The sequence below is a fragment of the Pomacea canaliculata genome, linkage group LG11, assembly GCF_003073045.1.
Source record: "Pomacea canaliculata isolate SZHN2017 linkage group LG11, ASM307304v1, whole genome shotgun sequence".
Classification (NCBI taxonomy): Eukaryota; Metazoa; Mollusca; class Gastropoda; order Architaenioglossa; family Ampullariidae; genus Pomacea; species Pomacea canaliculata.
Window position 1 is genome coordinate 6,072,757 of NC_037600.1, and position 11,793 is coordinate 6,084,549.

Below are 11,793 nucleotides of genomic sequence, written 5' to 3' on the forward strand. Positions count from 1 at the left end.
AAATATGGAGAACATGTAGAACAGATAAAAGCCTGTAGAGAAAAACAATTCATTCAATAAACAAGTGGCTATTCCACAACTGCACAGTTTCTAAACAAATCTTCTAGTACAAGTGTACATACACGAGACCATTAAATCGCCGGTCCTAAAACATACAAATTCATTTGATAAAAACCGGGTGCGCGCCACATGCGCCGCGACCCGGCCAACACAACAGCCATCCTAACAGGACACAAGTCTTACACTCCAAAAATCGTGAACATAGTCATTAACATATAAAGATCAGCTCATCCGCACTCAGGCCTGACGAGAGGGGGGGACAGGGGGGTCTAGTGTACCCAGGCCCGCGGCTGTCAGGGGGGCCCGGCCTTGGTCAGTGGATTTTTTTTTTCTTCTTCTCCTTTTCTTTTACTGGGAAAATAATTTACGATTACAAGTGCAACAAACGTAACAAACATAACAGTTGATACAAAGTTTTCTGTCCTTCAAGACAAAGATCTTTTAGTCATATTTGAATGTGACATGGAACAAGGAGAAAGGTTTGTAGAAGGACTGAGGGAATCAGGTATTGCAGTGGACACTGTGAGAGATGAGGACGACCAGGATGACATTGTAGAAGAGACTGGCAGTGCATGTGCCATGCATGTTTACCAGCTTTATATGTACAGACTCAGGAGGAAAATCGTGGTGTACGTGGAAAGCAATAGGGAGCCGTCTGATCTTTCCTTGAAATGGCTGGCGATGACGAGCTGCACATCACAGTTGATTATCGTTCGAAAAAATTCATATCGGACTCAGGCCCTTCCCTATCCTTTAGAGACTTAGTTTACAAAAAAACTAACCAAAAAAAAAACGGTAATGGACGTTGTTTTCGCAATTTAAGTCTAAAATGAAAACAGCTGCTTTTAGTTACTGTACTTATTCAACTGTAAACTGTTACCGTTTTAACATATATTACAAAAAGAAACACAAAACACCTTTATTAATAAGTTTACGAAATTATTATTTATCTCTCGTGTTACTATTACCAGCATGTCACCTCGCTAGTGAGCGCGGCGAGAAAGAATCTGTGAATTAATTTAGTCAGCAAAATTATAGTCAAGAAAATTAGATCAACAGCAGGAACAAAACACTTATATGTGCTTGTATAATCAGAATAAAAGAGGACATCATCAGAAATTCCCTATTTTTTCTAATGTGGCCTTTAGCAGAACTGAGAATTTTTTTGTTCCTCTTCATTCTGCACCATTCTGCCCTGAGCCAGCCACGCAGCGCTAAATGAAAGAGGCGGTGACCCTTGAGTGGAAGACAGAACACCCAAGTTTTTGTGAAATAAAAGGCAGGAAGAATTGCCTGAACCTTGTTCGCCAAAGAGGCAAATTTATTTTCTCATTTATTTTAAGTACGGTGGAAGTACCATTGAACCGAAAAAGCGTTATGCTCTGCTTTTTAGTTTACCTTATTTTAAGTGTTAGTGAGCACACAGAAGTATAAGTTGTATGTTCTTACTCGTTGTAAGAAAGAAATAATCATATAACAGTTGAATGAGTGACAACCTCTGCAATTTTTGCACATCAAAATCACAAACTGAAACAGTTGTGGAGCACAAACAACACATTATGTGTTATAGTAAACAAATATTTCGATTTAAAGTGAAACAAATAACCGAAGAAAACACAATTCTAGATTAAGCAGAATCTTTTATGGATTCCAAGGCTGAGGTCGGGTGTATAGTCGGTAGAAAAAAAGAAACAACGTGAGTAATTAGATAATGTAGTAAAGCAGATTAGTAAGAGATAAACTTTCAATTACAATTACTTCGAACTTTCGCCTTTTTTTAAGAACAAGGAAAATTAACGAAGAGACTGAGGTTTGAACGGCCGCGACAAACCGTTGGGCCAGTCGCACAGAGGAAGTAACTGCTGCATGCCCATGCTGGTCATTATTCCCTAGAGTAGCTTCCCTTCCAATTTCTTTTTTTCAAAACAAAGGAAGAAGCTGGGTTGTTCTAGTTTTAGCTGTCAGACGAAACTGAAGGAGATACGCATGCATCGGTTAGTTTGATATCTACAGCAATGATACATCAGTATTTAGAGCGGACAACAACGAGTTCTTTGTTCAATCTGAGTCAAGGGATCAGCTTTAAATTGATGTTATAAATGACTCATCCCTCTTGAAAAGGCAAGATACAATAGTTTCGGTTTCAGTGCTTCCTGGCAGTATTTGACAGACCAGAAAAGATGTTTCTGCTGCACAATGTGGTGTAGTTCAGTGCTGACTCGATGTGAATGTGCTATGATCACCAGGTAGTCTGACTGTCGCCAGCAGATATTAAAATTTCTTGCGTGCCAAGACAACATTCATCGACTGACCTAGTAATAGCTCCCGAGAGGCCGGTCGCTCACGTACGGACATTAGCTGCAAAACTGAGGCTTGTAAGTGTTTTAGGATATAAATTAATAACTGTCACTTAGTGAAATGATAACCGTGTGTGTTTTTCTTTACATTATGTATATGTTTAATCGACTTGTGGAGTGACAAGGTAGAGAGAGAGAGGTACATAAATGATACGCAAATTTGGACTTCACCATTGACTGAAATGTCTCGATATTTGGGATTTCCCGTTAGCGTAGAGTGTGAAGAAGCTAAAAATAATTGTTTTTCGTTCATTCGCCTTTAGCAGAGCAAGTAAAAAAAATCTTACTCACAATAAAGGAGCAGCGAGTCACTACAATAAAAAAAAAATGATTTAGCCTGTGTTGTTATTGGCGGCTGATAATAATTGCTATAATTGAATGCCCATAATATACTCATACTTGTGTAATAAGATGTTTAAAGGTGTTTCTTTTTATATAGTTAAAATTAGTACATCTGTGTGATTTTTTTTCTCGCGCACTCGCTTGTTTCTTTGCTGTTATCGGTTGATGCTATGTGCAAAGGCTGATAACCGTACACATTGCATTTTAGTTGTCACGCAGTGCTTATCTAGCGGAAGAATATTAAATTTCGTCTCACATGTTTAATTCCTATGAGTTTGTATTTTATGACCTGTGTCGTCTCTGGTTTCAGTAAGTTATGTCTTTCTTATTTTCTCCCCAGTCAAGACACAACTGAAAATGGCCGGCGTCCTCGCCTCCTTCTCACCTGGTTTCCTCCGTTTTAATCATCTTCCTTCAGTTTTACTACACTCCGCCATTATTTTGTTCTGTAGTTGCACGTCTACTGCTTCAGCTCAAGGTTTGTTAATGATGATAATAATAAAATACTTTTTACATATAATTTTTATACGATAATAGTCATTCTTCATTCGATGTGGATAATTGTTTATATTGCTAAAATGCAAACTCTATTATCAAGTTTTATCCCCCGTCAACTTAAAAAATGTTAAATTTATTAGGTTAAATAATGCGATGAGTATATTTCTCCAATATTTTTAGTTCTGATAGTGTCCCCATCACAGTATGAGAATAATTAAAATTCCAACATATGTGAAACTTTTAGGTTTTTAGCAAAGTTTACATCTACAGTTAACTATAAAAAATCTGTTGGCTTCAAAAACAGTTTTGCTGTCTCTCTGTTTGACTTAATGTGCCTGTAGTTGTAATAGAAAAACCGATGGGATCTGTGTTTATGTGTTCCTACATGTGGGAATGTATGAACATGCATTTGATTCTTTCCCTAAAGTTGTGTCCATATAATATCTCTTTGTTTTGTAATAAGAATGTTGATATTTTAATAGACGGCAAGATGAAGTGTACACCCATGTCAGTGGTGCGTCTTGAGGACACAACTCTGACATGTCATTTCCCCGAGGACCTCAGTGTCACCAAGAAAGACTTCACAGTCTACCATTATATCAAGGGTGGCTCTCCAGGTTGTGATTTTATGTCATGCATGTGTTTCCTAGCATTCATTAATGTGTATGTATCTACCTGTGTACGCAAATATGCATGATATTTGGAGCATATGCACTTAACATACTGATGTTAGGAACCCTGATTAATACGGTATTCTGCATGTAATGTTAAACAGCAACAAACAGCTACTACTTTAAACTTCAATGTATAATTAAATTCAAGATATTCATAAATAATCTACTGCTGTTGGTAGATCCCAATTACATGATTGTGGGTTATGAAAAAAGGAAAACACACTACTCGTGGAAATGATGTTTGGTGAGTTTCAACACTTTCACTGTCACCAGATGCTGTTGTCGACTGTTGGTGGGTCCGTGGCGAAGTAGGATGTGCTGTGAAAAAGGGCTTTGAATACAACAAGATTGTAACGACAAACCTTACAATTACACTGAGAAGTGTGACACCAGAACTTACTGGCACATACGCTTGTCAAGTGGCTGGATATGGACCTGAGTCTTTAGAAACTTGCGAGGTTGAACTCGGTAAACAACCGTTAACTCTATAGAAACCTTCTCATTTTACACACACACTATTGTAACTTATTTTGTGTGATGTTAGTTGTAGAGCATGTTAACATAGCAATCTTCCTTTGCATTACATATTTAATGATCTAAGTAATTTTATGCCTTTATATATTTGTGTGCGTGATACTTTAAATAAACTGAACATAATTAGATGTATGTCTTTTTCAGAAAGTTAAAAAATATTACTACTTATCGGCTTTTATATGCCTAATGCAACAGTCAAATTTATCTTTTTTTGACTGTTTTAGATAATGCGTGCACTATCACATATGAGACGTCTGGCAGTGGAGCAAACGTCACATGTTCCTTCAAAGAAGATATTCAAGCGACAAGCAGAAACTTTTCTGTTTACAAACTCACTGGCTTTGCAAAACAAGCAGGGTACGCTATACCACATCAATAAAATAAAATCAAAGGCTATATGGGTATTGATCAGTTTATTGCTTACGAATGATTTTTATCAATTTCTTTTGTTATTATTTCTTTTACTTTCACTTACTTTACTGTGCTTAAATATATAAATATACTAATCAACTTACAAAAGTAAGATTTATAATTAAACATTTTAAAACTATATACTACTTTTTTATCTTTTACGTTTAATAATCACTCATAACAGCGGTAGCAGAGTGCTTTTGGAAGGAGAGACAGCCACAATGTTGGGCCGAAAATGGCTACATCTTTGACTATTCGCACCTTACTCTGTGGATACCAGAAGTGACGAGCGAGAAAGACGGCAATTACTCCTGTTGGCACGCCACCTCTAACGCCGAAGAGCAGAAAACGTGTTTGCTTGACGTCACTGGCAAAGGTAACAATAATAAAAATAACAATTCTTGTAAATCACAACCACCCAACCAGCAGGCTATTTTATTCCGTTTTACAAGCTCCGAATATCAACAATTAACAATCCCAGCCAAAAAACAAAACAAAGAAGACTACTCTGGGGCGCAACTAAACGGCAACTCAGTATAAGGAAATCAATGGAATATTGACCAATGTAATCAAACAACCACAATGAAGCTCATTACTGGACTTAGCTGGGAAACAAGATTGCTGCCATTAAAAAATAATGTAAGGCAATAAAGCAAAGTAGGCAGACAATATAAATCAGTTCACACGTAACTAATGGCAAAAAATATATCCAACTGATCTGAAAAAGCAAACGGTTAAATAACTCCAGCCCAAACCAATAACCTTTCTGCAATATATGATCACTTCAGTCTATTTTTTTTTTTTACTTACTTCCTAGTCACGTTAAAAAGCTTTGCTTCTGAAATCTGATCCCTTGCATTTTATCAGGTTTGCTAATGGAATACACGGTCCAACGTGCTGATCAGCTGGATAACACGGCTTTAGCTGTAGGACTCACACTGCCAATATTGGCTTTACTAGCAACTGCAACCGTCCTCATTGTTAAAAATAAAAAGTAAGCAGAATACAAACAGTAGTCATAATAATATGTTACTTGACAGGGGTCTTTGTGTTGTGTGCCAAAAAATATCTGGCATCTTCTACCAATCATATATATATATCCATTTATCTAACTATGCCTTATAACTTCTAGTCACCTGGAGAGACTATGTTATGAAATAAGTGTAAAGTATAGGGAAAATGTACTAGTCATTTAATTATTTCCTTTTCTAATAGTACCCAGTGATAGTAATAAAAACAATGAGCACAACAACAATTAGAAGAAAAAACCAATACAAAATCTAGAAAAATGTATCCTGAATTCTTTTTTCAGAAAAGTTCTGTCTTGGATTTCTACCTGTAGACACCGTGAGGAGGAACCAGAGGGTGCAAAGGAGGATGTATCGTTGACCAACGTAAGCTAAACATTCTTCATTAAACCGTTTGATAACAGCGCATAGGATTGACTTCTGCATTTCGTCTCAATTATATTTTGATTTACTATTTTCTTGTAAATTTATATAATTAAAGCCTTTAGAAAAACTGTAGCTTTTTTATAAACGTTGGAAAATTTATGTCTATTGTTCTATTAATATGAAGGATCCTGACTACCAGATGATCACAAAGCGGTTTCAGGAGTACCTGGAAAGTCAAACACAATCAATGTTTCCGAACATGCTTCAAAAACACAGCTTCTACTTCGTGCCTCCAGTCTACTTTAACAAAACTCGATACAGAAAAGAGATTTACTATGGTCAAGCCGTTTTTGTCCCTGAACCAGTTGACGCGAAGGACGTCAGATACGACCAAGCCATGCTCCACGTCTTCACCTGCTTACATGACATGGCGAAACATGACAAGAAAAACATGTTTGTCCTGACACAATTCAAATACGACGACTACTTAAAGAACCTGGGCAGTGAGTTTCAGAGACATCGCCTGCCCGTTCCTGCAGGTTTTACTGAAGAGAACCAAAATATCCAATGCTTCGATCTTATGATCGTTCATCGCCACCATGGTGTGTTGGTTGGCGTGGTCAAAGCTGTCGGTGACAAAGTAATTCAAGATGATCAGCAACCGCTCAATGATATGATTGTCAAGGAAGTTACTGACGCTGTTAAACAGCTAAAGAAGGGAGCTGACATGATAAAACATCTTATGTCAGATCAAGAACAAAGTCCCAGAGTTTGCCAGACCTTGATGCTACCCAACATGGCCAGAACAACACTCCAGCGTGTTATCGCTGATCAACCAGGTCTGGTTCAGGTAAGTAGGTATCTTAGCTGTCATACAGTCTTTAGAAATGATAATGTCTGTGACATAAATCAAATTCTCTTTTATAAGATAATTATTACTTCTTTTTGTTTCATAGCAGTGAAGTTTACAAATCTGTACTAGTCGTAGTAAATACATACCAATACAACACAATCTACATACCAGCATAGAGATTGATTACAATTAATAAAACTCGCTTTTTCAATATAACTTGTGACATTGGGTGTATATACTTTTGACACTGTGGACGTTTAAGTTTATATGAACTTATTATCATTTTAATAATAATTTTAACCTACAGTATACAATAATATATACATGAAATAATAGTAATCAAACTATTAATTGCATTTCACATTTGCACCTTAAAAAACCTCAGTGTTTTCAATTCTCGCAAACTAATTCTCGCAAATATAAACAGTTTATCAACTATATACAGGGCATGCGTGAGTGTTTGGGTAAGAATGAAGTAAGCGACCCCACTGAACTCTGCCTGTGTGCTGAGGATCTGGAAAATCCCCGTATGCTCAGTGATGTGATTAGCAGAATGCTGACATCTAACAACACAGAGGATGGTGTCCCTATGACTGATGAACTGTATATCAGAATATTATCCAGGTAAGATATGGAACTTTAAATTCATTATGGTATATATAGTATCTGGGAAGTGTATTAACCACAAAAAGGGTATAGGACGAAGTGATTAGGCATACGTTACATACGTTGCATGCATACACGTTATCTTTCTTTTACAAATATATAATTATATATATACAAGATACACGGCTAACTTGCATTTCGTGATCTGGTTTTATATATATATATATGTTACTTTATCAATATATTATTTAGTATTGGACGTGCACTTAATATATTTTAGGATGTCATATATTATGATTTTGCTATATGCTATTTATTCTTAAAAAAGCAGGTGCGAACTATAACATTATTTCCTGTTAACACACCCTCCCCGCACACACACGCACACCCACAAACGCACCTGTACTCCTAAAAGCCTTGTACCCCAGAAACTTCTTCGGACCTAGTGTCACTAAAAACAGTGTTGTCCTTTTTCAGGTTTTGCGGACCGGCAACGCAATCAGCCCTAGAAGGTCAATGTCAGAGTATGTATCTGCCCAAAACTCAAGTAGAAGCCGTGTCCGTAACAGGAGACTTGTATCGTCGTCCGATATTGTCTGAAGATATGTTAGATTTACTTACGAAAGAAAGGCTGTTTCTGGTTGGCCCACCCAACACTGCTACTGAGGCTGGCTGGAGAGAGCTGGCGAGCAAGAGGTCACGATGTTTTTGTTGTCAGCGGACCCTCTGGTTCACGTGACTGGGCATTCCTCAACCAGTCGACACAAAACATTGAAGGGTCACGTAGCAACATTGCTTCACCTGGCTCAGTCGTACAAATTAACTGCAATTTTAATAGCAAGCCTGAGATGGAAATGAGACTAAGCACGTTGATCAATAACAAAGGAGAGAACCCTTTGTGTGTGGTTTCTGACGATGTAGACAGTATAGGGTAAGTGGCTTAGTCTCCTTCCCTGGAGTAAAACAATGAAGTTATCATAAGATATTAAAATTTTACGTTTTATGAGCTATTATTACGAAAATGTTTTACTTTAAATAACTATTAAAGTAGAATAAAAAATGTTCAGTAAACATTTAAAGATCCCTCATTGTAAAACTGAACAATAATGTAAAAATAAAATCATGCAAACTACTTGTTTTTCACATTAATTAAGCTTATTATAACATTTGATTACATAATTCAAAACCACTACAAATTTGTGCATGAAGATCACCATAATGTATACAGTTTTCAAACATTATGCATACAATAAACTACGAAATTTATGCTTTTCTCTGAAATGTATTTTATACTGCCTTTTTTCCTGACGACTCATGTAGCTCCTGTTTCAAACTATTCTGCGAGAAACTAAGACAGCAGTGTCCAGATCTTCTCCTGTGGGCCACAAGCAGCTCTGAGAACAATGTACCAGGCGGCTGGGAGGTCAAGACCTTCACTCAGACCCTCAACTGTCCACCTGCAGTAGCCAGAGAAGCATCACGTGCAGGAGCCAACTATGTTGTTTCTTCTCCTCGAAACCAAGCACCTTGCTTCCTGTCTCCTACAGACGGCCCGGAAGTTGAATACATTCACCACAAAAAGGGGAGGGCATTAACTATCCATAACTGTACTGACTGTGGTCGGATAGTGGCTCAGACTCTCCTACAAAAATTCATAATTAGAAAAGGTAAATGTGATGCTTTTGTGCTATTTAATATTGTGTTTTTGTTGTCTTTGAGAGTATACAACAAACGATATTTATTAGCAATCATATCAAATGTCATATATAAAGAATATTTAGAAAATGTGTTATAAAACATGCAAAAATTATCTCTTTACTTTCTCCAGACATAAGTGTGCCTACAGACGAGGAGACTATGTCAGCAAGTAAGCCCTTTATGTCAGGTGAAGAGGAGTCTGTGACCTCAAAGGGTTCCGTCCTTGGATTCAAAGACCTGCTGGTCCTGTATGAAGACAGAAGACAACCGCTGATTGACGGACTGAAATCATCAGGTATCCCAGTAGGCAATTTACAGGCTGAAGGAAGAAATGAAGTTTTTGACGAGGAAAACGACTTTGCATGTGTCCTGCACATTGATCAGCTGACAACCTACAGACCCCGCAGAAAGATTGTGGTGTACGTGGAAGACAAAAAATCCCCTCGGGATCCTCGCAAGAAATGGCGGGGGATCACAAGCTGCACATCACAGTTGATTGTAATGAAATGGAATCCGTAATAACAAGTATTAGTTTGTTTTCTATTTTTTTTTTCACTTCCTTTTCTTTTTAAATCTGATTGTGTGTTTACATTCCAGATGATGATGATGAGTAGGAATTTATAAAGCACTATATCTCAGCAAAGAGCGGACACATTTTTTCTGAACAAATGACAACAAAATTTAACAAAAATGGAGAACAAAGAACAACCTGAGAACTCGCTGCACTCCAGCAGCAAAGATATAATTCAATAAGATATAATTCAGTTACTTTTTCCACATACAATATATGTTTATCAAAATCGTTTTTTCTCCTGTTGCGCGGTTGTCTCCACTTCCTACATGGAACAGATCCCCTTTCGTTCGTGTAGCTCAGTGTCAACTGTTTTCTCCCCTAACCAAGTATATTTTCAAAGAATGAGTGTTCTTCTAGTGGCGCAAGTAGAGAATTTATCCAACTGTTTTCCTGTTGACACCGTTCTGTTCATAATTAGGTTCATTGTACCAGGAGTACACACATTTGAATATTAGTAAAAACACTGAGCTTTAAAGGTTCTCGCACGGCTCAGGAAAATAGGGTTTCTTAATCCATTCTGTCTAAATTGTTTCTGTTCCATCAGTCTATTGTCCTACTGGCAATTTCCCAGCTAAGATTTATTATCAGCTGATAATAAATTCTTATTGCAGATAAAGCTATACATGAGGTTCATTCTCATCAGTTGTCAGATTTTTATCAGTGAAATAGCATGCGTGATTGCGACTTGTTAAAAATTATTTTCTTCAATGTCTAGAAGTATCATATCACCTATGTTAGTGTACACAATACGGACACAAGTCTATGTAAATTTTAGTCTTGGTTTTCTACAACTGTATTTTTCCAGTTAAATTTAAAGTGATTTGTGTTTTCAAAACTGCCAAAGCAATTTGTATCTGCTGTGTATAAAATTTTACCTTGTAAGCTCAGACCATATGGATGCTCTAATTTTTGAGAATTGAGATCTTAAATGGCTTTTATCAGTTTACTTTACTTATTTATTTGTTTTCATCCACTAACAAAACCTCTCCACAATTTTTTTGAGGTTTGCTAAGAAATGTTACCACGTAGCATTTTATGACCAATCATGTACAGTGGGCATGTGATGAAAGTTAGTCACAAAATGTTTAAGTCAGTTGTTTTCAAATATTACTTATTTTCCCGTTTTGATTTTTTATATAAATCGATATACTACAGTAAGATAATCCAATATTTCCCCAAAGAGTATGCATTTAATGTTTATACTTTTATATTTAAGTACATTTTTTTCAGTGTTTTCTTACTGACAAGTGTGAACTGCATTTATATGGCATATGCATTATCTACATTTCTTTCTATTTCAAGCAACAATCAACATTCATTTCTCTTCCTTTCGCTCAGCCTCTAATTTTGATGTCAGTTAATCAACCAATCAACAAAGTATAAGGGCGATCATTTTATTTATACAGAAATGTATAAACAAATTGAAAAAGTGTGTGAATAAAAAGCTGGGCAAAACTCAGAGACAAAAATCTTTTTCTCAATTTCTTTTCTGTATAAATGAGCATGCTCAAATCTTAAACAAACTTCATTCAATTTATCATGCGTCATGCGATGTGTTATTACTGCTTTAATTTTGTGAAGGAAGCTGTAGCATATTTTAGTATTTCTTTATAAAGAAAACAAAATGTTTGTTACTGCAGAAAGTTTGAAAAGTAAATAAATCTTGATAAATGTTTAACCAAAGCTATACTTGAGATGACCTCGCCTACAAATTTTATATGTTTACACTGTCACACAATACAACAGGCATTGAGAGCACCACCCCACCACCAGCTAGCGAGACAAGTACCCC

General features: G+C 36.6%; 1 protein-coding gene across 1 annotated transcript; it reads left to right on the top strand.

Annotated features, from left to right (window-relative positions):
• Positions 1-1,996: 1,996 nt before the first annotated feature.
• Positions 1,997-11,464, top strand: LOC112575179. Its single transcript, XM_025256846.1, has 13 exons — positions 1,997-2,435; positions 3,100-3,237; positions 3,740-3,874; positions 4,205-4,399; positions 4,690-4,822; positions 5,061-5,252; positions 5,744-5,870; positions 6,189-6,270; positions 6,455-7,120; positions 7,569-7,747; positions 8,207-8,660; positions 9,050-9,396; positions 9,558-11,464. The coding sequence occupies exons 5-11, from the start codon at positions 4,693-4,695 to the stop codon at positions 8,466-8,468; spliced, it is 1,638 nt and encodes a 545-aa protein (XP_025112631.1). The 5' UTR covers positions 1,997-2,435; positions 3,100-3,237; positions 3,740-3,874; positions 4,205-4,399; positions 4,690-4,692; the 3' UTR covers positions 8,469-8,660; positions 9,050-9,396; positions 9,558-11,464.
• Positions 11,465-11,793: the final 329 nt, after the last annotated feature.

Coding starts and splice junctions, on each gene's coding strand:
- LOC112575179 (XM_025256846.1), top strand. CDS start 4,693: ATGCGTGCACTATCACATATGAGACGTCTGGCAGTGGAGCAAACGTCA. Junction 5,253..5,743: donor GCTTGACGTCACTGGCAAAG/GTAACAATAATA, acceptor GCATTTTATCAG/GTTTGCTAATGGAATACACG. Junction 7,121..7,568: donor ATCAACCAGGTCTGGTTCAG/GTAAGTAGGTAT, acceptor AACTATATACAG/GGCATGCGTGAGTGTTTGGG.